Below are 27,473 nucleotides of genomic sequence, written 5' to 3'. Positions count from 1 at the left end.
CACTCCAGTCACCCGAGGAAATAGTCTTTGAACGTTCACTCTATCTATCCCCCTCATCATCTTATAAACCTCTATCAAGTCTCCTCTCAACCTCCTCCGCTCCAAAGAGAAAAGCCCAAGTTCCCTCAACCTTTCCTCATAAGACCTACCCTCCAAACCAGGCAGCATCCTGGTAAATCTCCTTTGCACTCTTTCCAGTGTCTCCACATCCTTCTTACAGTGAGGTGACCAGAACTGCACACAATATTCCAAATGTGGTCTCACCAAGGTCCTGTACAGTTGCAGCATAACCTCACGGCTCTTAAACTCAGACCCCCTGTTAATGAACGCCAAAACACTATAGGCCTTCTTCACGGCTCTATCCACTTGAGTGGCAACCTTCAGAGATCTATGGATATGAATCCCAAGATCTCTCTGTTCCTCCACATTCTTCACCTCGCATTTGTCAGGGTTAAACTCCATTTGCCATTTTTCAGCCCAGCTCTGCATCCTATCTATATCTCTTTGCAGCCTACAACAGCCCTCCACCTCATCCACTACTCCACCAATCTTGGTGTCATCAGCAAATTTCCTGATCCACCCTTCAGCCCCCTCCTCCAAGTCATTTATAAAAATGACAAATATATAACACCAACACTTATAACACCAACACTTCCGTCCCACCAATCTCCACATTCAACAGGTCATCCACCACTAAATGCATCGTCCCCTCTCTTGCGAAAGCGACTATTCCCTCAACAAAACCCTGGTTCACTCCTCCATCACACCTCCCCCATAGGTTTTGGGTGTCCTACCAGTCATCTGACTTTGGTTACTTCGCTGTACAGAAAATCCTTAGGTACGTGATCATGCTCCATCAGTGAAATCACCTCTGCTTGATGAGTACCAACTTGGAGAGTTTTGCCTCGAGAAGACGACTGCATTTGCGATTTTGTTCTTCTACTAGATGCCCAGAGTGCACTTCAAACAGTGCAGTTTCCTTTCTTGATTGTCAGTGATCTATTTTCCAGTCATACAACAAGATGCAGAGAACACAGGCCCCAAAAACCCACATAATGGTCCAAAGAATCAGTTTGATATTCCATGCACATTTTGTAATGTGATTCGATCTACTTTATCAAGGCCCCTGATAATTGAGGTGTATGAAGTTAAATCTTCCATTAACCTCCTCCATTCCAAAGAAAACATCTCCAACGTATTCAACAAAAGAAATTCCAGCATATTCAATTTTTCCTTATAACTAAAATTCATTCTAACATCTTCACAAGCCTCTTCTGTGTCATACAAAAACTAAAATCACATGGGATTCGGAGTGGGCTGGCTAGATGGATACGGAACTGGCTTGGTTATTGTCACATGATTGTTACATGAGATTTCCACTCCATCTGACGAAGGAGCAGCGTTCTGAAAGCTAATGGTATTTGCTACCAAATAAACGTGTTGGACTTTAACCTGGTGTTGTTAAAACTCTTACTGTGTTTATCCCAGTCCAACGCCGGCATCTCCACATCTTGGTTATAGAAGACAGAGAGGAGCAGAGTAAGGGTGTTTTTCAGAATGGAGACCTGTAGCTAGAGGTGTTTCACAGGGATCAGTGCTGGGACCTCTGTTGTTTGTAGTATATATAAATGATCTGGAGGAAAATGTGGATGGTCTGATTGGTAAGTTTGTCGATGACACGAAAATTGGTGGGGTTGCTGATAGCGCCAGGGATTGTCAGAAGATACAACAGGGTATGGATAGATTGGAGATTTGGGCACTGAAATGGCAGATGGAGTTTAATCTCGTCAAATCTGAGGTGATGAATTTTAGAGGGCCAAATTTAGGTGTGAATTATACTGTAAACCCTTAGGAACATTAACATAGAGGGATCTGGGCGTGCAGGTCCACAGTTCCCTAAAAGTAGCAACATAAGTGGCCAAGGTGATTAAGAAAGCATATGGCATGCTTGCCTTCATCAGCTGGAGCACTGAGTACAGGAGTTGGGAAATCATGTAGCAGCTATATAAAACTTTGGTTAGGCCGCATTTGGAGTACTGCATGCATTTCTGGTCACCATACTACCAGAAGGATCTGGAAGCTTTGGAGAGAATGCAAAGAAAGTTCACCAGGATGTTACCTGGTCTCGAGGGTGCTGACTATGAGGAGAGGTTGAATAAACTGGGATTGTTTTTACTGGAAAGGCGGAGGCTGAGGGGAGACCCGATGGAGGTGTATAAAATTATGAGAGGCATAGACAGGTGGATAGTCAGAGGCTTTTTCCAAGTGTCAATTACAAGGGGGCATAGGTTCAAGGTGAGAGGTGGAAAGTTTAAGGGAGATGTGCATTTTTAAAATTTAAAAAAATCCTTTTCAGGGATTCAGGTTCCTGGACCATTAGGACCTCTTTAGGGGCAGGTGTGACCTGTACACAAAAAACAGGTGGCACTTGAATCCCAGGGGGACCAATATCCTGGCGGGAAGGTTGGCTAAGACTACAGGGGAGAGTTTAAACTAGATAGGTTGGGGGGAGGGGATCGAGACGAGGTGACTGGGAGCGAGGAAGTTAGCTCGCAAACAGAGAAGGGTCATAGACGGTGCAAGAGGGAGGATGGACGGGGGATAGAGAAGGGGAGAGCTCAGACCAAAGGATTGAGATGTGTTTACTTTAATGCACAGTGTGATGTGGTGGCCATTACGGAGACTTGGATGTCTCAGGGACAGGACTGGATACTACAGGTGCCGGGATTCAGATGTTTCAGGAAAGACAGGGAGGGAGGCAAGAGAGGGGGTGGAGTGGCACTGCTGATCAGGGATAGTGTCACAGCTGTAGAGGAGGTGTATGCTGTGGAGGGATTGTCTACAGAGTCTCTGCGGGTGGAAGTTCGGAGTGGGAAGGGGTCGATCACTTTGCTGGGAGTTTTCTATAGGCCACCCAATAGTGACAGGGAGGTGGAGGAGCAGATAGGGAAATAGATCCTGGAGAGTTGCAATAATAGCAGAGTTGCTGTGATGGGAGACTTTAATTTCCCAAACATAGATTGGAATATCCCTAGGGTAAGGGGATTGGATGGGGAGGAGTTCGTTAGGTGTGTTCAGGAGGGTTTCCTGACACAGCATGTGGACAAGCCTACAAGAGGAGAGGCTGTACTTGATCTGATACTGACCAATGAGCCTGGACAGGTGTCAGATCTCTCAGTGGGAGAGCATCTTGGGGATAGCGATCATAACTCTATCTCCTTTATGCTTGCATTGGAAAAAGAGAGGATCAGGCAAGCTAGGAAAGCATTTATATCAAGTAAGGCAGCAAGGCAGCAAATTAGAGGAGTAAATTGGAAGGAGGTATTCTCGGGGAAATCTACTGAAGTGAGGTGGCAATTTTTCAAGGAATGTCTGTCTAGGGTTCTACAGGACAATGTTCCGAGCAGACAGGGAGGAGTTGGTAGGTTAAAGGAACCGTGGTGCACGAACGCCTTGCGGGACCTAGTAGAGAAGAAAAGGAAAGCGTACAAAAGGTTCAGAGAGCTTGGCGAAGATAGGGATCTAGATGAGTATACGGCTTGTAGGAAGGGACTAAAGGAGGAAATTAGGACAGCCAGAAGGGGTCACGAGAAGATCTTGGCAAGTAGAATTAAGGAAAACCCTAAGGCGTGATTAACCCTAAATATGTGAAGAGTAAAAGGATGAGACGTGAAGGAATCGGGCCTATAAAAGGTGAAGGCAGGAAAATCAGTATGGAACCAGTAGAAATGGCAGAGGCGCTGAATGAGTATTTTGCCTCAGTTTTCACAGAGGAGAAGGACATGGATGGATGTACTGTGGGATTGCGGTGGACTGAAAAGATTGAGTATGTGGACTTTAACAAAGAGGTTGTGCTGGAATCTTTGAATGGCATCAAGATAGATAAGTCGCCGGGACCGGATGGGATGTACCTCAGGTTACTGTGGGAGGCGAGGGAAGAGATTGCAGAGCCTCTGGCGATGATCTTTGCGTAGTCGGTGGAGAAGGGTGAGGTGCCGGAGAATTGCGGATGTGGTTCCTATTTTCAAGAAGGGGAATAGGGATAGCCCAGGAAATTACCGACCGGTGAGTCTAACCTCAGTGGTTGGTAAGCTGATGGAGAAGATCCTGAGGGACAAGATTTATGAGCATTTAGAGAGGTTTAGTATGCTCAAGAATACTCAGCTTGGCTTTGTCAAGGGCAGATCGTGCCTTACGAGCCTGGTGGAGTTCTTCGAAAATGTGACTAAACACATTGACGAAGGAAAAGCGGTAGATGTGGTTTATATGGATTTTAGCAAGGCGTTCGATAAGGTCCCCCATGCAAGGCTTCTAGAAAAAGTGAGAGGGCATGGGATCCAAGGGGCTGCTGCCCTGTGGATCCAGAACTGGCTTGCCCAAAGGAGGCAGAGAGTGTGTATAGATGGGTCTTTTTCTAATTGGAGGTCGGTCACCAGTGGTGTGCCCCAAGGATCTGTATTGGGACCTTTGCTGTTTGTCATTTTCATAAATGACCTGGATGAGGAAGTGGAGGGATGGGTTGGTAAGTTTGCCGACGACACGAAGGTTGGTGGAGTTGTGGATAGTCTGGAGGGATGTCAGAAGTTACAGAGGGACATAGATAGGATGCAAGACTGGGCGGAGAAGTGGCAGATGGACTTCAACCCAGATAAATGCGTAGTGGTCCATTTTGGCAGTTCAAATGGGATGAAGGAGTACAATATAAAGGGAAAGACTCTTAGTACGATAGAGGATCAGAAGGACCTTGGGGTCCGGGTCCATAGAACTCTAAAATCGGCCCCGCAGGTGGAGGAGGTTGTTAAGAAGGCGTATGGTGTGCTGGCCTTTATCAATCGAGGGATTGAGTTTAGGAGTCTGGGGATAATGATGCAGCTATATAAGACCCTCGTCAGACCCCACTTGGAGTACTGTGCTCAGTTCTGGTCGCCTCATTACAGGGAGGATGTGGAAAAGATTGAAAGGGTGCAGAGGAGATTTACAAGGATGTTGCCTGGATTGAGTGGCATGCCTTATGAGGATAGGCTGAGGGAGCTCGGTCTTTTCTCCTTGGAGAGACGTAGGATGAGAGGAGACCTAATAGAGGTATATAAGATGTTGAGAGGCATAGATCGGGTGGACTCTCAGAGGCTTTTTCCCAGGGTGGAAATGGCTGCTACGAGAGGACACAGGTTTAAAGGTGCTGGGGGGCAGGTACAGGGGAAATGTTAGGGGGAAGTTTTTCACACAGAGGGTGGTGGGCGAGTGGAATCGGCTGCCGTCAGTGGTGGTGGAGGCAAACTCAATAGGGTCTTTTAAGAGACTCCTGGATGAGTACATGGGACTTAATAGGATGGTGGGTTATAGGTAGGCCTAAAAGGTAGGGATATGTTCGGCACAACTAGTGGGGCCGAAGGGCCTGTTTTGTGCTCTAGTTTTCTATGTTTCTATGTTCAGGAGATGTTTTTCATGCAGAAAGTGGTGGGTGCCTGGGATGCGGTGCCAGAGGAGGTGGTGGCAGCAGGCTCATTAGCAACATTTAAGAGGTATCTAGATGGGTACATGAATAGGGAGGGAAGAGCGCGATATGGACCGAGTAAAGGCAGAAGGTCTTTTTTTAGTTTAGTTGGGGCATCATGATGGGCACATGCTCGGAAGGCCGAAGGGCCTGTTCCTGTGTTGTACTTTTCTTTGTTCTATATCCTTCCTGTAATGTGGTGACCAGAACTATAAACAATATTTTAGCCGTGGCCTCAGCAATGATTTGTACAGTTCTAGCACAACCTCCCTGTTTTTGGATTCTAGGCCTTGGTCAGTGAATGAAAATAGCCTGACTGTCTTCCTGACCACCTTATCTTGCTGTCCTGTTACCTTCTCTGAATCTGTTGACATACACTCTTAAGATCCCTGCATTGCTCTATACTTTTCAGAATTCTATCATTTATTGTACATTTCCTATTCTTGTTTGTCCTTTCCAAATGCATTACCTCATACTTATCTGGATTGAATTCAGTTTTCCACAGTTGCCCACTGATCAGTCCATTAATATCTTCCTGCAGTCTAGTTTTCTTACGACTAGCCATGCAGCCAATATTAGTATCATCTGCAAACTTCTTAATAATATGGTTTACATTTAAGTTAAATTAATTGGTATACACCATGAACAGTGAGGAACACAGTACTGAGCCCTGCAGGACCCCACTGGAGACACATTCTTACAACAAAAATACCCAATCATAACCCCTTGCTTCCTGCAACTGAGCCAATTCAGATTGAAAGTTGGAAACTTACGGTCAGATCCTTTGCTTCTTTCCCCCCATGCATCATTCAACACCCTGAATATATTTTAACTGGGCCTGGTGATTTATCCACTTTCAAGAATGCTAAACACCTTAGTTTTTGTTTATTTCGCTATTTGTTGATCAGGTCAATATTTATCAATATAATGTCGCCAATGCAATAGGAAGGATATATCCTTTTAAAGTTGCAATATTCGCTACAACTTCATTCTTGACCCCTCCCCCCGCCCCCCCCCCTGGCAACAATATTGCCATTCACACACCCTACTTTGCTCTTGCCCTGCTTCCACTCTGCTCGCTCCCACCCAACTCACCCCCTTGCTCTATATTATTCGATATCCCATTCAATATTTCATGCCCGTCCTCATTAACTGAAGTATTTCCTTTATTGCTCTCTTTTATGCAGGCAGATCTTGGTTCAAAACTACCTGTTTTCTTATTGGACTTAATACATATTGGCTAAAATAGGTTTCTTGAACACATTTTAATAATTTGACACCTTTCGTATCTTTTCACAATTAATTTATTCTAGCTAATATATTTGCTCTTCTTTACCTGTCTCTGTTTGGAAGTCTATAACATACTCCTAGGTGTGTGATTACCCATTTCTTGTTCCTTAATTCAATCCACATGGCTTCATTTGATGCTCTTTCTAGTTTGTTAGCCTCCTCCCAGCTTCTTCAACCAATATTGTGACTCCTCTTCCTTTTTCTCCCCTTCCTCTCACATTTGAAAACCCTGTATTAAGGAATGTTGAGCCGACATTCCTCTTTGTCTTTAAGCCACAATTCAGTAATAGCTATGATATCATAATTCCAAGTGTCCATTCCAAGTGTGCTGTCAATTTATTTGCCTTACTCCTTGGGCTACTTGCATTAAAATAAATAGCACTAATCATTGAACAACTCCTTTGTGGTCTACTCCTTTCTTCACTTTTGATTCCTTGACCTTCTACTCATTTACTAATTTTCGGCTTTTGATTTCCAGTTTTGCTTCGCTTCCTTCTGAATCTACACCCAGGTTCCCTCCCCCATGCCAAACCAGTTTAAACGCATCACTAGTGAACCTCCCCGTCAAGATATTGGTCCCAGTCCCGTTGTGGTGCAACCTCACCAACTCATACAACTTCTATCTCCCCCAAAATCAGTCCCAATGTCCCAGGAGTTGAAAGCCCTCCTTCCTGCACCACCTCTCCAGCCATAAATTCAACTGTACTATACTATGCTATTAGACAGGCATGGTTGTTAGCCTTGGGAAGAATCGGCTCAATCACCAACCCTTCTGGAGTTGAATATGCTACAACATAGTGCAGGCTCTTTTAGGCTTTTGAAAATCAAGACCTACTTTGAAGAAGAAGTGAATGTATACGAGTGCCCTGAATTAGCAAGTGGTTCTGCAATGTTTATTTAACATACTGCAATATCATGTACATTCTTTTAAATGTCTGATTCCCCAATTTGCATTTGTGTAATTATTCTCACCTGGAGAACATTGTCTGTTGATTTATAATTTTCCCAAAACTTGTTGTACATGGAGGGTTTGTATGAAAAGGAACTTTCAAACTGAAATGAGAAATGGGATAAAAATTTCCATCAGAAAATAAGAGGACAACACTTAACTTGGCATGTAGTCTAAAGAAGTTGATGCAAAAGTATTCTATCTGCTACATACCTTATCTCTCGACCACTGTATTGTGTGTTCAATTAATGCTGGAAAGGATTTTAACGTGCAAAATGGGATTTCTTCTTCAGGAGGATCTCGCTGTACAAAACCAATATTGAATTAGCAAATGTAGAAACATACAAGTGTTGAAACATTGATATCACACAGCAAAAATCCCCAAAGTGGACTGCACCGTTTGTTACTTGCTTCACATGCTGTTGTACAGAATAAGTTCAGTAATAGCAAAATTTGAACTGATAACACTTCTTGTGTTATCCCAAGACTCCCCAAGGCTCAATTGTTCCACTGAATCTATGTCAGTTTTCAACTGCCCAGCACTGGTCATTTGATAATGATCAGAATTAGCAACCCTGGTGAAATATAAAAAGGTGGTATAAAATACAAACCAATAACATAATGGGCTACATGGAGTAGCCACAAGATGAAGAGCTCAATACTTTCTGTTCTATTGCAGTATACAAGTAACCTTTTTAAAAGCAGAAGTTACAAACTGAATTCCATGGAGAGCCAAAAATTCGGTTGCAATGTATGTGTGCTCAATCTTGGAAGTACAATTAAAAATAAAAAGCTGTACGAGTTAGTTGATAGCACGGTTACCACACACAGTTACAGATCTAAGGCAGGCAAAGAACAAAGAACGAAAAAAATTACAGCACAGGAATAGACCCTTCGGCCCTCCAAGCCTGTACCGTCCATGCTGCATGACTGAACTAAAACGCCTTACCCTTCCGGAGACCATATCCCTCTATTCCCATCATATTCATGTATTTGTCAAGACGCCCCTTAAAAGTCACTTTCGAATCTGCTTCCACTACCTCCTCCGGCAGCGAGTTCCAGGCACCCACCACCCTCTGCATAAAAGATTTGCCTTGTACATCTCCTTTAAACCTTGCCCCTCGCACCTTAAACCTATGCCCCCCTAGTAATTGACTCTTCTACCCTGGGAAAAAACTTTTGACTATCCATTCTGTCCATGCCCCTCATAATCTTGTGGACTTCTATCAGGTCACCCCTCAACCTCTGTTGTTCCAGTGAGAACAAACCAAGTTTGTCCAACCTCTCCTCATAGCTAATGCCCTTCATACCAGGCAACATCCTGGTAAATCTTTTCTGTACCCTCTCCAAAGCCTCCATATCCTTCTGGTAGTGTGGCGACCAGAATTGAACACTATATTCCAGGTGCAGCCGAACTAATGTTCTATAAAGCTGCAAAATGACTTGTCAACTTTTAAACATAATGCCCCGGCTGATGAAAGCAAGCATGCCTTCTTGACTCATTCTCCATCTCCGTTGCCACTTTCAGTGACCTGCGTACCTGTACACCCAGATCTCTCTGCCTATCAATATTCTTAAGGGTTCTGCCATTACTGTATATATCTGTACTAGACCTTCCAAAATGCATTACCTCACATTTATACAGACTAAGCTCCATCTGCCATCTCACCGCCCAAGTCTCCAACCGATCTATATCCTGCTGTATCCTCTGATGGTCCTCATCGCTATCCGCAATTCCACCAAACTTTGTGTCATCCGCAAACTTACTAATCAAACCAGTTACATTTTCCTCCAAATCATTTATATATATTACAAACAGCAAAGGTCCCAGGGTTACCATAAGCAACCTGAGAGTTGAGGCTGGCAAGACGGAATCAGGATATTTGTCGCTGATTTGAGTTTGTGCATGTGTGCAAGTGCATGTGACGCCCCAAACAGCTGAGACAGCACTCATTATTTAAACTCACATATTAAGAATCACTGCTTAGGTGAAGTAGATAGGTCTCTTGAACTGCATTCCTTTTTAAAGCAAGAAGTCTCACAACACCAGGTTAAAGTCCAACAGGTTTATTTGGCAGCACTAGCTTTCAGAGTCTCAGGTTCCTTCATCAGGTGAGTGAGGATTGTGTTCACAAACAGGTCATGTACAGACACAAACTCAATTTACAAGATAATGGTTGGAATGAGAGTCTGGAATGCAAGTTGGAATGCTGAGCAGAGACTTATAGCCAAGTTCTGCACACATGAGGACGGCCTCAACCGGAATCTTGGGTTCATGTCACACTATCTGTAACCCCCACGACTTGCCTGGGCTTGCAAAATCTCACTAACTGTCCTGGCTGGAGACAATACACATCTCCTTAACCCGTGCTTGGCCCTCTCTCCACTCACATTGTCTGTACCTTTAAGACTTTATTACCTGTAAAGACTCACATTCCAACCATTATCTTGCAAATTGAGCTTGTGTCTGTATATGACCTGTTTGTGAACACAATCCTCACTCACCTGATGAAGGAGTCGGAGACTCCGAAAGCTAGTGCTGCCAAAGAAACTTGTTGGACTTTAACCTGGTGTTGTGAGACTTCTTACTGTGCTTACCCCAGTCCAACGCTGGCATCTCCACATCATTCCTTTTTAAAGACAGGAGACGATGTGTGGATTTGGATAAATCATTGGGTGGATGAAGAGAAAATGAGGAGAATTGGCATAGTTCATCAAAGAAAGCAATACCAGTGTACAAGACTTTGGGTGGAATTTTCCATTCTGGAGACTAAACACGGTGTTAGGAGGGATAAAACAGCTGGACGGCAGGGGTGAGCTCTTGCACCCGATTGTATACTTGGAATCTCATTAAATATGCATTGGCGAGCTGCCCACCGAAACACATGATGGGGTGGATGCTGACTTGTCTGCCCCGTTCTCACCGTTTAGGTCAAATGTCCTGGTGCCATATTTAAACATCACTTCAGCACACATTCACTCTCAGCAGCCTGGATTTCCTGAGATGGCATCCAGGAGAAAGAAGCACCCCAAGGTTCAGCCATAACTCCTTTGTGGCTCTCCTCAATGCAGTCCGCAAACGCTGTGATGTCCTCTTCCTGCGGGATGGAACCAAGAGATCTGCCTATCTCACCTTGTCGGCCTTGGAGGGGGTTCCTGCAGAGGTCTGTGTCGCTGGGATCCAAAAAGAAATGTCCTGCATTGCAGGAAGAGGGCAAATGATTTAATTTGCTTTGCCAGGGTAAGACAACCTTCTGCTCATTCCAGTCTCACATTCTTAGAGTGGCATCTTCAGCCAGAGGGTGGTGAATCTGTGGAACTCACTGACACCGAGGGCTGTGGATGCCAGGTCATCGAGTGCCTTTAAGACAGAGATGGATAGGTTCTTGATCAATAAGGGAATCAAGGGTTATGGGGAGAAGGCAGGAGGATGGGGATGAGAATCAAATCAGCCATGACTGAATGGCGGAGCAGACTCGATGGGCCAAGTGGCCTAATTCTGCTCCTATATCTTATGGTCAAGAAACATTAAGAAATACTGGGACCACAAGGCTGGCACAGCTTTTCACTCACTATATAAATCATATACCTTTATAAATACATTTGAAGTTCATGAAAATAGTCTCATCATATCAATGTCTCTTGCATATGAGTCTACAAGCCCTCGATTTGTGAATGTGACCCAAGCTCCCACTCATGATTGCATCTCTTTGTCTGCCCCAGGGTTCTGCAGACATGTTAAGTCTCTCACTCCTCATGTCATGTGAGGGAGATGTGTTAGGTATTATCCTAAAAGTGACTGCACATTGAGATCTGATCCTTTAAGCCTTGCAAAACACCATGGAATTATGTATGCTCATGTGTCTTAGAGGGTTGCTGTTTAATAAACACCGAACTGTGTTCAATGAGCAGGTGAAAGGATATGACCTGGAGTCATTATGGTCTCTCTGACCATGTGCAAATCTCTGTGGTTACTGGAAGTTTCTCCTACAGGTGGCAACGATTGCCAGTTGATGCAGAGTTTGCACTAGTGTGCAGCCTTTCACCTCGCTATATGCAACTTTGGGTGCTGACCTTTCTAAGAATGAGGACTTTGTTACCCTTTAGGGTCACAGGCCCAAGATCAAATGCTGACCTTGCTTGTGATGTGGCTACTTGTAATGTTTCCAATCACTGGCATGGTGCTAAGGGACAGAAGAAATCCACTCAATTACCCTTGCCTGGATCTTACTCTTGCTGGAATCTTGAGGCTTTCAGTGTGTTGCGGGCATGTCTTCTGCGTCATGCCATGTGATGGCATTCTCACATGGAAGCTGACCATCATGGCCCTCCTCAGGTCCCTGCCCTTTTAAGTTCTTCTCATTCAAGGAAAGCGCTTTCTCCTCCATGTCTCCTCATAACAAATTATCTCTCATCTGAAGCGACAGGTTGTGCAAGGTGCAACAGACTATGATGATGTAGGACACCCTCCCTGGCGAGTACTGCAGAGTGCCACCCGAGTTCGTCAAACAACAGAAATCCATCTTCAGGATGCCAATGGCTTCTAATGACAGACATTTTCTTAGAGTGCGTGTCATATTGTATCTTGCCTCTGAGGCACTTTGAGGACAGTGCACAGCTGTCATGAGCCACCTCTTCAACAAATACCCCATGAAACCTTGCAGCCAACCCTGTATGCACCACAGCCCTTCAAATATATTTGACACCTGTGCAGGATGGAGGAGTTAGGAGAACTCACAGGGTACCTAACACAAGTGCATGATCGGAAAACAGCCCAACATTGATAGATTGGAGCTCTTTCGTTTTAATGAAGATCGGGGCTGCTGCTAGGGAGTTTTTGAGAGTAATCGATTGCTCCCTGCATCTTGGGCAGCCAGAGATTGCTGCATATCCCAGAAATCTAGCAGTTTGGCCAGCTTCCTCCATTGTGAACTTTATATAATGATGAATGTTACTGTAGACAGCATCAATCAGCTCCTTTATTTATAGTTTCGTGTGTTGAGAGCCAAAAGATGCTGCATAGCTCTCCTGTGGATTCCTGGAATGAGGCGCTTGCAAAGAAATTGAGCGCATGCACCTTCTTCCTCTTGTGCTGTACTCACCCTACCAATCCCCCTCCTGAACAAAGAACAAAGAAAATTACAGCACAGGAACAGGCCCTTCGGCCTCCAAGCCTGCACTGACCATGCTGTCCAACTGAACTAAAACCCTCTACGTTTCTGGGGACCATATCCCTCTATTCCCATCCTATTCATGTACTTGTCAAGACGCCCCCTAAATGTCACTATCGTATCTGCGTCCACTACCTCCCCCGGTAACGAGTTCCAGACACCCACCACCCTTGGTGTAAAAAAAAAACTTGCCTCGTACATCTCCTTTAAACCTTGCTCCTTGCCTGTGCCCCCTAGTAATTGAAAACTGAGCTGGCACACACCCCTCCCATGTTGAACTCCAGCTCCCCCACCCCAGTCATCCCTCTGCTATCCTCCCTTCCCTCCCTTGTTCCCAATACCCCCAGTCTGCCTGCCATTCCCCCAACTCGCCTGTTCCCTTCACCCTCATGTCTCTACCTACTCAGCAACCTCCACTACCATGCTGGACTCTGCAGCACCCAATGTAAACAGTCCCATCTGTGCACTGAAGGATTCAATGCAAAAAGCCCTGTCTGTGAACCCCACATCTTGCATGAGAGAACAGCTTTGGCAGCGGTGACGAGTTGAAGCAGTGCTGTTGCAGGTAGGCTTTCAAAGTTGTATACACCTTGAAGACACGAGTGAAGTGAAGGTTGGCAGGTGCACACCTAAACCTAGTCATGAATCAGACTGGTCTAATTTCCCGCTGCTGTGGCACATAAGTAGACAGGAGAACGTGATTCAAGTGAGTTGCATTTTTAATGAACATTTAAGATGCTGAAGCATGCAAATTGGGTTCCTGACATGTCAGCGGGCAAGTTGACCCAGCATTAGGCCATCGTAAAAATGCCGAGGGGAAAATTGTGACTTGCTTTTTTGTCAGCAGGAATCCAACTTTTGGTCTTTACTCTGAATTTTACGCACCCGACCATCATGACTGGAAAATTACACCCTTTTTCTTTGATGATTGGAAAAACTGTATGTTTAAAGTCAGAGGTCTACTGCCAGCTGTACATTTGGGCAAATTCATTTTCAAATTCTATGGTATGATTTGTTACTAAACATTTGCATTTCTCTCTCTTGCATTTTTCTTGTCCTAATAATTCAATTTTCTCAATTTGACTGTGAGTTAGAGGCAAAGCATTGGACTATTGCACTGTTTAGAAGCAATGCACTTACATGGCTGTTGTAACTCTCCGTCAGGTTTGGCACAATGACCTCCGTGTGTCCTTTCGTACCCATAGTTCCTGAATCTAGAAGAGGACATTGATTTGACACACATCGACTATAAATGAAAAGACAGAGAGTCAACTGTTAATGAAATAAATAACAATTCATCAGGAAAAGTTAGTGCAATTTGTAGACATAATTTACAACTAATTCATACAAGCTAGACAAAACTTGCATCTGTCAGAATTTACACACCAGTAGGTACTTTATTCCACTTAAACAAAAGGCAATAGCATAAATTGATTAGTAGAGTCTAATATTTAAGAAAGATGTAGTGAGGTACCTTCTTGATTCACTGCAGTCCAAGTGGCGTAGGTACACCCACAGTGCTGTGAGGGAGGGGGTTCCAGGGTTTTTACCCAACAACAGTGATGTTGTTCTACATCAGGATGGTGTGTGGCTTGGAGGGGAATTTGCAGCTGGTGGTGTTCCCACACGCCTGCTGCCATAGAGTCCCTACAGTGCAGAAGGAGGCCATTCAGCCCATCAAGTTTGCACCGACTCTCCGATAGAATATCTTATCCAGGCCTAGGTTTATTGGCAATTGCATAAAACACAGAAAATAGAAATAGGAAATTCAGCCCATCGAGCCTGATCTGCCATTCATTATGATCAGGGCTGATCCTCTATCTCATCTCCATGCTGCCATGCTCTCCCCTTGACACCGTTAGAGGCCAGAAATCTAATCATTTCCTTCTTAACTACATAGTGACTTGACCTTGCCACAGCCTTCTGGATCAGAGGATTCCAAAGGTTCACCATCCTCTGAGTGAAGAAGTTTCTCCTCATCACATTCCTAAATGGCCTTACCTTGTATCCTGAGACTGTGATCCCTTGTTCTTGAACCCCCCCCCCCGCCACAAGTCAGAGGAAACAATATTGTTGCATCCAGTTTGTCCAAATATTAGAATTTTATTAAATTATATCCATTCATTCTTCTAAATTCCAGTGAATATAGGCTTATTTGACCCAAACCCTCTTCATACGACAAGCCTGCCTCCCAGGAATCAGTCCAGTGAACCTTCACTGCACTCTCTCCATGATAAGTATACAATTTTTTAGATAAGACCAAAACTACACATAATACTGCAGGTGTGGTCTCACCCGGCCAATGTGGGACTTCACCAAAAACTTTCTGAAAATCCAAATACACACCCCATCCACTGGTTCACTCAACAAAAAACAAACAAAGAACAAAGAACAGTACAGCACAGGAAACAGGCCCTTCGGCCCTCCAAGCCTGTGCCGCTCATTGGTCCAACTAGACCATTCGTTTGTATCCCTCCATTCCCAGACTGCTCATGTGACTATCCAGGTAAGTCTTAAACAATGCCAGCGTGTCTGCCTCCACCACCCTACTTGGCAGCGCATTCCAGGCCCCCACCACTCTCTGTGTAAAACAACATCACTGTTGTGGGTTTCCTCCGGGTGCTCCAGTTTCCTCCCACAGTCCAAACATGTGCGGGTTAGGTTGATTGGCCAGGTTAAAAAAATTGCCCCTTAGAGTCCTGGGATGCGTAGGTTAGAGGGATTAGTGGGTAAAATATGTGGGGGTAGGGCCTGGGTGGGATTGTGGTCGGTGCAGACTCGATGGGCCGAATGGCTTCCTTCTGCACTGTAGGGTTTCTATGATTTCTATGATCTATGATAAAAAACGTCCCTCTGATATCTGAGTTATACCTCGCCCCTCTCACCTTGAGCCCGTGACCCCTCGTGATCGTCACGTCCGACCTGGGAAAAAGCTTGCCACTGTTCACCCTATCTATACCCTTCATAATTATGTACACCTCTATTAGGTCTCCCCTCATTCTCCGTCTTTCCAGGGAGAACAAGCCCAGTTTACCCAATCTCTCCTGATAGCCAAGACCCTCCATACCAGGCAACATCCTGGTAAACCTTCTTTGCACTCTCTCTAACGCCTCCACGTCCTTCTGGTAGTGCGGCAACCAGAACTGGACACAGTACTGCAAATGTGGCCTAACCAGCGTTCTATACAGCTGCAACATCAGACTCCAGCTTTTATACTCTATACCCCGTCCTATAAAGGCAAGCATACCATATGCCTTCTTCACCACCTGTGCTGCCACCTTCAAGAATTTGTGGGCTTGCACACCTAGGTCCCTCTGTGTTTCTATACTCTTGATGGCTCTGCCATTTATTGTATAATTCCCCCTTACGTTAGTTCTTCCAAAATGCATCACTTTGCATTTATCTGGATTAAATTCCATCTGCCATTTCTCCGCCCAATTTTCCAGCCTATCTATATCCTGCTGTATTGCCCGACAATGTTCATCGCTATCAGCAAGTCCAGCCATCTTCGTGTCATCTGCAAACTTGCTGATAACACCAGTTACATCTTCTTCCAAATCATTTATATATATCACAAATAGCAGAGGTCCCAGTACAGAGCCCTGCGGAACACCGCTGGTCACAGACCTCCAGCCGGAAAAAGACCCTTCGACTGCTACCCTCTGACTCCTGTGGCCAAGCCAGTTCCCTACCCATCTAGCCAGCTCTCCTTGTATCCCATGAGCCTTAACCTTCTTAACCAACCTGCCATGAGGGACTTTGTGAAATGCCTTACTGAAATCCATATAGACGACATCCACGGCCCTTCCTTCGTGGGGCGGCACGGTAGCACAGTGGTTAGCACTGCTGCTTCACAGCTCCAGGGTCCCGGGTTCGATTCCCGGCTCGGGTCACTGTCTGTGTGGAGTTTGCACATTCTCCTCATGTCTGCGTGGGTTTCCTCCGGGTGCTCCGGTTTCCTCCCACAGTCCAAAGATGTGCGGGTTAGGTTGATTGGCCAGGTTAAAAATTGCCCCTTAGAGTCCTGGGATGTGTAGGTTAGAGGGATTAGCGGGTAAATATGGGCCTGGGTGGGATTGTGGGATTGTGGTCGGTGCAGACTCGATGGGCCGAATGGCCTCCTTCTGCACTGTAGGGTTTCTATGATTCTATGATTCTATAACCGTTTTTGTCACTTCCTCAAAAAACTCCACCAAATTTGAAAGGCACCTTCTTACAAAACCATGCTGTCTGTCACTAATGAGATTTTTCCGTTCTAAATGCGCATACATCCTGTCTCTAAGAATCCTCTCCAACAACTTCCCTACCACGGACGTCAAGTTCACCAGCCTATAATTACCCGGGTTATCCCTGCTACCCTTCTTAAATAACGGTACCACATTCGCTCTCCTCCAATCCTCAGGGACCTCACCTGTGTCCAATGAAGAGACAAAGATTTCCGTCAGAGGCCCAGCAATTACATCTCTTGTCTCCCTGAGCAGTCTCGGATAGATGCCATCAGGCCCTGGGGATTTGTCAGTTTTAATGTTATCTAAACAACCTAACACTTCCTCCCTTGTAATGGAGATTCTCTCTAATGGGTCAACACCTCCCTCTGAGACACTCCCAGTCAACAAGTCCCTCTCCTTTGTGAATATTCATAGTATATACAAAGTATTCATAGAACATAGACATAGAACAGTACAGCACAGAACAGGCCCTTCGGCCCACGATGTTGTGCCGAGCTTCATCTGAAACCAAGATCAAGCTATCCCACTCCCTATCATCCTGGTGTGCTCCATGTGCCTATCCAATAACCGCTTAAATGTTCCTAAAATGTCTGACTCCACTATCACTGCAGGCAGTCCATTCCACACCCCAACCACTCTCTGCGTAAAGAACCTACCTCTGATATCCTTCCTGTATCTCCCACCACGAACCCAATAGTTATGCCCCCTTGTAATAGCTCCATCCACCCGAGGAAATAGTCTTCGAACGTTCACTCTATCTATCCCCTTCATCATTTTATAAACCTCTATTAAGTCTCCCCTCAGCAAAGTTAGAACATAGAACAGTACTATTCATTTAGGATCTCCCCTACTCCCTTGGGTTCTAAGCATAATTCCCGTCCTTTGTCCCCGAGAGGTCCGACTTTTTCTCTGACAACTCTTTTGTTCCTAACATATGAATAAAATGCTTTAGGATTCTCCTTAATCCTGTCTGCCAAGAACATTTTGTGACCTCTTTTTGCCCTAACTCCCCGTTTAAGTTCTTTCTTACTCTCTCTGTATTCCTCCAGAGCTGCATCGGTTTTCAGTTGCCTGGACCTAATGTACGCCTCTCTTTTCGTTTTGATCAGATCCTCAATTTCCCTGGTTATCTACGGCTCTCAAATCCTACCTTTCCTGTCCTTCCTTTTTACAGGCACATGCCTGTCCTGCAGCCTTATCAACTGTTCCTTAAAAGACTCCCACATGCCAGACATCGACTTACCCCCGAACAGCCTCTCCCAATCAACGGCCACCAATTTCTATCTTATCTATTCTACTAGTTGTGTCCTCAAAAAACTCCAGTAGGTTTGTTAAACATGCTTTTGTTTTTCTAATTTGTTTATGATTTATATCGATGATTTGGAGTTGGGGACCAAGTGTACTGTGTCAAAATTCGCAGATGACACTAAGATGGGTGGCAGAGCAAAGTGTGCAGAGGACGCTGAAAGCCTGCAAAGGGATATAGATAATCTAAGTGAGTGGGCGAGGGTCTGGCAGATGGAGTACAATGTTGGTAAATGTGAGGTCATCCATTTTGGTAGGAATAATGGCAAAATGGACTATTATTTAAATGGTAAAAAATTGCAGCATGCTGCTGTGCAGAGGGACCTGGGTGTCCTTGTGCAGGAATCTCAAGGAGTTGGTTTGCAGGTGCAGCAGGTAATTAATAAGGCAAATGGAATTTTGTCCTTCATTGCTGGAGGGATGGAGTTTAAAAACAGCGAGATTATGTTGCAGCTGTATAAGGTGCTAGTGAGGCCACACCTGGAGTACTGTATAGAGTTTTGGTCTCCTTCCTTGAGAAAGGATATACTGACATTGGAGGGGGTGCAGAGGAGATTCACTAGGTTGATTCCGGAATTGAGAGGGTTGGCTTATGAGGAGAGACTGAGTAGACTGGGGCTACGCTCATTGAAATTCAGAAGAATGAGGGGAGATTTTATAGAAGCATATAAGATTATGAAGGGAATCGATAAGTTAGAAGCAGGGAAGTTGTTTCCACTGGCGGGTGAAACTAGAACTAGGGGGCATAGCCCCCTAGCAGATTTAGGACTGAGTTGAGGAGGAACTTCTTCACACAACCCTGCCCAGTGAAGCAGTTGAGGCTACCTCATTGAATGTTTTTAGGCAAGGATAGATACATTTTTGAACAGTAAAGGAATTAAGGGTTATGGTGAGCGGGCAGGTAAGTGGAGCTGAGTCCACAAAAAGATCAGCCATGATCTTACTGAATGGTGGAGCAGTCTCAAGGAGCCAGGATGGCCAACTCCTAGTTCTTATGTTTCCCTTTCATAAATTGATGTTGACTTTGTCTAATTTCATTGATATTTTCTAAATGTGCTATTATCACATCCTTAATTACAGCCGCACTGAGACTCCTGTACTCACGTACTCTTGAAACGAAGGCCAACATACCATTTGCCTTCCCAACTGCTTGCTTTACCTGCAAGCTTGTTTTCAGGTCGCTTTGTACATCAACATTTCACAATTTATCAACATTTAAATTATACTCTGCCATTCTGTTTCTCCATTCAAAATGGATAACTTCACATTTATCCACATTATACTGCACCTGCCATGTATTTGCCCACTGACTCAATTTGTCCACTGACTCAATTTGTCCAAATCATTTAGAAGCCTCTTAACATTCTCCTCACCACTCACATTTCCACCAAGTTTCATGTCATCAGCAAACATGGAATATTACTTTTGGTTCCCTCATCCAAATCCTTGATGTATATTGCGAACAGCTGGTACCCAAGCACTGATCCCTGCATGACCATGTTAGTTACCGCCTGCCACTTCAAAAAAAGATCCATTTCATAGAATCCCTACAGTGCAGAAGGAGGCCATTTGGCCTATCGAGCATACACCGACAATGATCCCACCCAGGCCCCATTCCTGTAACCCCAAGTATTTTCCTGCTAGTCCCCTGACATTAAAAGGGCAATTTAGCTTGGCCAATCAACCCACACAGACACAGGCAGAACGTGCAAACTCCACATAGACAGTGACCCAAGCTGGAATTGAACCCTGGTCCCTGGTTCTGTGAGGCAGCAGTGCTAATCACTGTGCCACCGTGCCACCTGGTGAACCTTCTTTGCACTCTCTAAAGCTTCTTTCTGGTAGTGTGGCAACCAAAACTGCACACAATACTCCAAATGTGGCCTAACCAAGATTTTATTCCTACTTTGTTTTCCGTCTACTAACCAATTCCCAATCCATGCCAATATATTACCGACATTCCAAGTATTTTAATTTTGCATACTAACCTCTTATAACAAAGAACAAAGAACAGTGCAGCACAGGAACAGGCTCTTCAGCCCTCAAAGCTCGTGCCAATCATGATGCCGTAACTAAACTCCAAAAAAAACCCTTCTGCCCTTACTCAGTCCATATCCCTCTATTCCCTTCCTATTCATGTACCCACCCAGATGCCTCTTAAATGTTGCTAATGTGCCTGCTTCCACCACCTCCTCTGGCAGCACATTCCAGGCACCCACCACTCTCCGTGTGGAAAAACCTCCCCTGCACATGTCCCTTAAACTTTCCCCCTCTCACCTTGAACCTGTGCCTCCTTATAATTGACACTTCCACCCTGTGAAAAAGCCCCTGACTATCCACCCTGTCTATGCCTCTCATAATTTTGTAGGCCTCCATCAGGTCTCCCCTCAGTTTGTCTTTCCAATGAAAACAATCTAGTTTATTCAACCTCTCCTCATAACCAACAACCTTAAGACCAGGCAATATCCTGGTGAACCTTCTTTGCACTCTCTCCGAAGCTTCCACGTCTCTCTGGTAGTGTGGTGACTAAAACTGCATGCAATACTTCAAATGCAACTTAATCAAGGTTTTATATAGCCGCAACATGATTTCCCAACTCTTGTACTTGATGCCCCAGCCAATGTGGGACTTTACCAAAAACTTTCTGAAAATCCAAATACACCACATCCACTGGTTCACTCTGATTTATTCTACTAATTATGTCCTCAAAAAACTCCAGCAGGTTAGTCAAACATGATTTCCCTTTCATAAATTCATGTTGACTTCGTCTAATTTCATTGATATTTTCTAAATTTGCTTTATCGCATCCCTTATAATGGACTCTAGTATTTTCCCTGCTACTTATGTTAGGCTAACGGGGCTGTAATTCCCAGAATTTATAGAATTTTGGAACATGACAACAAAACCACTATTTTCACGGACACCTCCTTTACTATTCAGAGACGTAGATTATTAGGCCCTGGGGATTTGTCAGCTGTCAGTCCATTAATTTCCCCAGTACTATTTTATTTAGGACTACTAATTTCCTTCAATTCCTCCTTTTCACGAGATCTTTGGTTCCTTAGCATTTCTAGGAAGTTATTTGTGTCTTCCACCGTCAAGATACAACAAGTAGTTGTTTAATTGCTCTCCCATTTTCTTGTTCTCTATTATAATTTGTATTCACAAATCTTTTTCTTTTTATATACTTAGAGAAGCTTTCACAGTCCACTTTTGTGTTACTTACAAGTTTACTCTCATACTCTATTCTGCCCCCCCCCCCTCCCCCTTAACAATCTCTTGGTCTTCCTTTGCTGAATTCTGAACTGCTCCCAATCCTCAGGCTAGCTACTTTTTCTAGTAACTTTAGATGACTTCTCTTTGAATCTAATAATAATTGCTTTAGTAAGCCATTGTTAGGCCGCTTGTTGAAGTTTAACGGCAATTACATTATTAAACGGGGCGGCACGGTAGCACAGTGGTGAGCACTGCTGCTTCACAGCTCCAGGGACCTGGGTTCGATTCCCGGCTTGGGTCACTGTCTGTGTGGAGTTTGCCCATTCTCCTCATGTCTGCGTGGGTTTCCTCCGGGTGCTCCGGTTTCCTCCCACAGTCCAAAGATGTGCGGGTTAGGTTGATTGGCCATGCTAAAATTGCCCCTTAGTGTCCTGGGATGCGTAGGTTAGAGGAATTAGCGGGTAAAATATGTAGGGATATGGAGGTAGAGCCTGGGTGGGATTGTGGTCGGTGCAGACCCGGTGGGCCGAATGGCCTCTTTCTGTACTGTAGGGTTTCTATGATTTCAAACAAGTAATGGGTATTTGTAAACCTATAAATGGGGATAGCTGGTAAGAGTGGTGCAATAGTGTTGACTGTGAACTGAGTCAATAAACTCTTACCAGCAAAGTTTTAGCTCTGACTCCACGAACTGGCGAGGATCTAATTAACACAAGGTGGTAAGAGGTCACGGGTTTGGAAGGTGCTGTCAAAGGAGCCGTGGTGAATTACTGCAGTGCATCTTGTAGATGGTACACACTGCTGCTAATGTGTGTCAGTGGTGGAGGGAGTCTATGTTCAAGATGGTGAATGGGGTGCCAATCAAATGGGCTCCTTTGGCCTGGAAAATGTTGAGCTTCTTGAGTGTTGTTGGAGCTGCATTCATCCTGAAAAATGGAGAGTATTTCATCACACTCCTGACTTGTACTTGTAAATGGTAAACAGGCTTTGGGGAGTCAGAAAGTGAGTTACTCTCTGCAGAATTCCTAGCCTGAGCTGGACCAGACATATTTATATCCTATCCCAGGATGTTAATATTAGGAGATTCAGCAACGGTAATGCCAATGACTGACAAGGGAAGATGGTTGAATTTTCACATGTTGGAAATAGTCATTGCCTGGCACATATGTGGTGCAAATGTTACTTGCCACTTATCAGCCTACGCCTGGACATTGTTCAGGTCTTGTTGCATATGGGCACAGATTGCTTCAGTATGAGTCGTCACAAACGGTGCCGGACATTGTTCGAAGATAATTGCACAATCTCACTTCTGACCTTAAGATGGAGGGAAGGGCATTGATGAAACAGTAAAAGATGACTGGGCCTAGAACACTACCCTGAGGAATTCCTGAAGTGATATTTTGGGATTTAGATGACTGACCCTCAACAACCACAACCATCTTCCTTGGGGTAGGTATGACTCCAACCAACAGAGTGTTTTCGCCGATTGCTACTAACTCCAGTTTTGTAAGGGCTCCTTGATGCCACATTTGGACAAATGAAGCATTGATGGCAAGGGCAGTCATTCTCACTTTACCTCTGGAGTTCAGCTCTTTGCCCATGTTTGGAATAAGACAGTAATGAGGTCAGGTGCTGAGTGGTCCTGGCAGAACCCAAACTGAATATCTGTGACCAATCTATTGTTGAATAAGTGTTGCTTGATGGAACCAGCAATCGCACTTTCCATCACTTTGCTGATGATCAAGAGTAGACTGATGGGGCAATAACTGGCCAGGTTGGATTTGTCTGCTTTTTACGGACAGGACATACTTGGGCAGTTTTACACATTACCAGGTGGATGCCAATATTGTAGCGATATTGGAACAGCTTGGCTAAAGAGCACAAGTCTTCAGGACTATTACTGGAAATTTACCAGGGTCCATTGCCTTTTCTGTAAGCAGTTGTTTCTTGATATCATGTGGAGTGAATCAATTGGCTGAAGACTGACACCTGTGACGTTGCAGACCTCTGGAGGAGGCCACAATGGATCAGCCACTTGGCACTTGTGGCTGAAGATTGTTGCAAATGCTTCAACCTTGCCTTTTGCACTGACAATTTGGATTTACTCCTCATTGATATTTATGAAGTCTCTTCCTACTGTTACTTATTTGACCACCATCATTCATGACTGGATGTGGCAGGACCGCAGAGCTTGGCAGTGGGATTACTTAGCTCTGTCTGCCACATGCTGTCTTTTCTGTTTGGCACGCAAATAGAGCTGTGTTGTAGCTTCACCAGGTTGACACCTCCTTTAGGTATGCCTCTTCATTGAACCAGGGTTGAACCCCTGGTTTGATGGTAATGGTAGAGTGGGGGAATATGCCAGGCCATAAGGTTACAGATTGTGGTGGAGAACAATTCTGTTGCTGCTGATGGCCCAACGTTCCTCATGAACACCCAGTTTTGAGTTTTTAGATCAGTTTGGAATCTATCCCATTTAGCATGGTGGTGGTGCCACACAACACGAAAGAGGGTATCCTCCATATGAACAAAGAAAAGTACAGCACAGGAACAGGCCCTTCGGCCCTCCAAGCCTGCGCCGATCATGATGCCTGCCTAAACTAAAACCATATGCACTTATGAAGTCCGTATCCTTCCATGCCCATCGTATTCATGTATTTGTCTAGTTGCCCCTTAAATGCCACTATCGTACCTGCTCCCACCACCGGGCAGTGTGTTCCAGTCACCACCCTCTGTGTAAAAAAAACTTGCCTCGCACATCTTCTCTAAACTTTTCCCCACGCACCTTAAACCTATGTCCCCTAGTACTTGACTTTTCTACCCTAGGAAAGAGCATCGGATTATCCACTCTGTCCATACCACTCAATCTTGTAAACCTCTATCAGATCACCCCTTAACCTCCATCGTTCCAGTGAGAACAAACCAAGTTTATCCAACCTCTCCTCACAGCTAATACACTCCAGACCAGGCAACATCCTGGTAAACCTCTTCTGTACCTTCTCCAAAGAAGAGACTTTGTCTCCACAAGTACTGTGAAGCGGTCATTCCTACTATTACTGTCATTGACAGATGCATCTGCGACAGGTAGATTGGTGAGGAGTGAGATGGGCTTTTATGACAATTGACAATGCTTTCATGGACTTTTTAAAATTCCAGATTTTTATTGAATTCGAATTTCAACACATGCCATGGTAGGATTTGAACCTGAGTCCCCAAAGCATTACCCTGGGTCTCTGGGTTAAAAGGTAAAGTTCCCATAGGCTGCTCTCCCCTTTGAGAGGGCGAGTGACTGGTGGTGATTTAATCTGAGGATCACCACACCTCAGATGAGGGGTGAGGTTGAGAAGACAGTCCTTCATGAATAACCTCAGCCAGTATGGGAATTGAACCCGTGCTGTTGGCGTCGCTCCGCATCTCAAACCAGCTGTCCAGCCAGCTGAGCAAGACATATGGAGTTGTCCTTTCCTCATTTTGGCACCAGATTCTGAGCAATTTAACTTCACTGTTTACCCTGTTAGTAAAGTAAAGTTAAAAAGTTTATTTATTAGTCACAAGTTAATATTCGCACTGCAATGAAGTTACTGTGAAAATCCCCAAGTTGCCACACTCCGGAGCCTGTTTGGGACAATTGAGGGAGAATTCAGCATGGCCAATTCACCTAAGCTGCACATCTTTGGACTGAGAGAGGAAACTGGAGCACACGGAGGAAACCCATGCAGCCAGAGGCAGAACGTGCAAATTCCACACAGAGTGACCCAAGCTGGGAATTGAACCCGGACCCCTGGCACTGTGAGGCAGCAGTGCAAGCCACTGTGCCACCATGCAGCCCCAGTAGAACACTGAAAAATTGTCAGCTCTTTGCTGACATTAAAATTTGACCAGTATTCAAATGGAATGAACAAAAGAACAAAGAACAGTACAGCAAAGAACAGGCCCTTCAGCCCTCCAAGCTTGCACCGATCACGTTTACCTATCTAGACCAACCGCTTATATCCCTCTATTTCCCGTTTGTTCATATGCCTATCAAGATATGTCTTAAATGTGGCTAACGTAACTGCCTCAACCACCTCACTTGGCAGTGCATTCCAGGCCCCCACCACCCTCTGTGTAAAAACACTTTCCCCGCACATCTCCACTGAATCTTTCCCCCCTTATCTTGAACTTGTGCCTCCCTGTAATTGTCATTTCTGCCCTGAGAAAAAGCTTCCAACTGTTCACCCTATCTATACCCCATATAATTTTATAAACTTCTATCAGGTCGTCCCTCAGCCTCCGTCTTTCCAGGGAGAACAATCCCAGTTTATTCAATCTCTCCTCATAGCTAACACCCTCCATATCAGGCAACATCCTGGTAAACCTTTTCTGAACTCTCTCCAAAGCCTCCACGTCCTTCTGATAATGTGGTGACCAGAATTGGACATAGTATTCCAAATGTGGCCTAACCAACGATTTATACAACTAACGTAATTTGCCAACTTTTATACTCAATGCCCTGTCCAATGAAGGCAAGCATGCCATATGCTTTCTTCACCACCTTTTTCACCTGTGCTGCCACTTTTAAGGACCTGTGACCCTGTACTCCCAGATCTCTGTGCGTCTATGCTCCGGATTGTTCTGCCATTTATTTTATAGCTCTCACCGGAATTGGATCTACTAGAATGCATCACCTCGCATTTGTTCGGGTTAAATTCCATCTGCCATTTCTCCGCTTAATTTTGCAGCCTATCTATATCCTGCTGCATTCTCTGACAATGTTCATCACTATCCGCAATTCCAGCAATCTTAGTATCATCCGCAAAATTGCTAATCAGACCAGCTATGAATGCTCCAGGAAAGATTCCTATGTTCGAGGTCCAAGTGTGAAATGAAACCAGCAGTTTGATTAGAGTTTGTTAAGTTTAGTGTTGCTTGCAACAGGCACGCATATCATAATAGTGATAGAAGGCAGATTCTCAATTCTCTCAGAAAGCATAGGCAGAATTCATAGAATCCCTACAGTGCAGAAGGAGGCTATTCGGCCCCTCGAGCCTGCACCGACAACAATCCCACCTAGACCCTATTCCTGTAACCCCACGTATATACCCTGCTAAGCCCCTTGGCACGAAGGGGACGATTCTCCCAAAAAAGTTCTAAGTGCTGAATTCACGTGAAACTGGTGTAAATCACGACTGTTTTTCAGTGGGAGTTCACACTCGAATCTCCCACACTCTGTGCGATGCAGAGGTCATAATCGTGAATATAATTAAAAGCTCGGGGAGGGGCGGGGCCTGTTCACGGCAAAGTGACAGTTCCAGGCCTCTACACATACGTAGTGGCCCCGAACTGTCAGCCTGCAGTTTGCTGGCCAGCTCAATCGCCCAGGACCACTGCAGTGCTGCCCACCCCTCCCCCCCCCCACTCCCCAGACCACCCGATCTCCAGCCCGCCCGCCCCCCTCCCCCCCCAGCAGTGATGATTCCCGCCTTCTCTCCCACCCAACCCCCACCCCCCTCGCCCCCGATCGCTGGCCTCCCTCCAGTCCCAACTGATCACAATGGCAGAATAACAGTGGAATCCTCCACCCCACCGATCATCCCCTTGGCACTGCCCCATGCCCAGTGGGCCATGCCAAGGTGCCCCCGGGCATGGACAATTTGCCCCTTGGGCAATGCCAGGTGGCACAGGCTGACACTTCCAGAGTGCCCATGCCCAGGGGACACCACCACCCCCCCCCCCAATTGCCCGGCCCCCTGGGGGGCCCTGATTGTTCCCCGTTCACTCTAGCGGGGTCATCCCTCTGGTTCCCTGAAAGTGGAGAGCTAGTCTGAACCCCGCTGGAG

At 45.2% G+C, this 27,473-nt stretch overlaps 1 protein-coding gene across 4 annotated transcripts in view; it reads right to left on the bottom strand.

Annotated features, from left to right (window-relative positions):
- uba6 (ubiquitin like modifier activating enzyme 6) overlaps window positions 1-27,473 on the bottom strand; it is a 258,666-nt gene that overhangs the window by 58,433 nt on the left and 172,760 nt on the right. For all 4 annotated transcript variants that reach the window (XM_078214148.1, XM_078214151.1, XM_078214150.1 and 1 more), the window contains 3 exons: window positions 14,045-14,150; window positions 7,947-8,036; window positions 7,757-7,837 (listed from right to left, as the gene is read on the bottom strand). In XM_078214148.1, coding sequence (XP_078070274.1) covers window positions 7,757-7,837; window positions 7,947-8,036; window positions 14,045-14,150 — 277 coding nt within the window. The remainder of the gene's footprint in view (window positions 1-7,756; window positions 7,838-7,946; window positions 8,037-14,044; window positions 14,151-27,473) is intronic.

The sequence above is a fragment of the Mustelus asterias genome, chromosome 6 (genome assembly GCF_964213995.1).
Source record: "Mustelus asterias chromosome 6, sMusAst1.hap1.1, whole genome shotgun sequence".
Classification (NCBI taxonomy): domain Eukaryota; kingdom Metazoa; phylum Chordata; class Chondrichthyes; order Carcharhiniformes; family Triakidae; genus Mustelus; species Mustelus asterias.
This window is presented reverse-complemented; position numbering and strand designations above follow the sequence as displayed.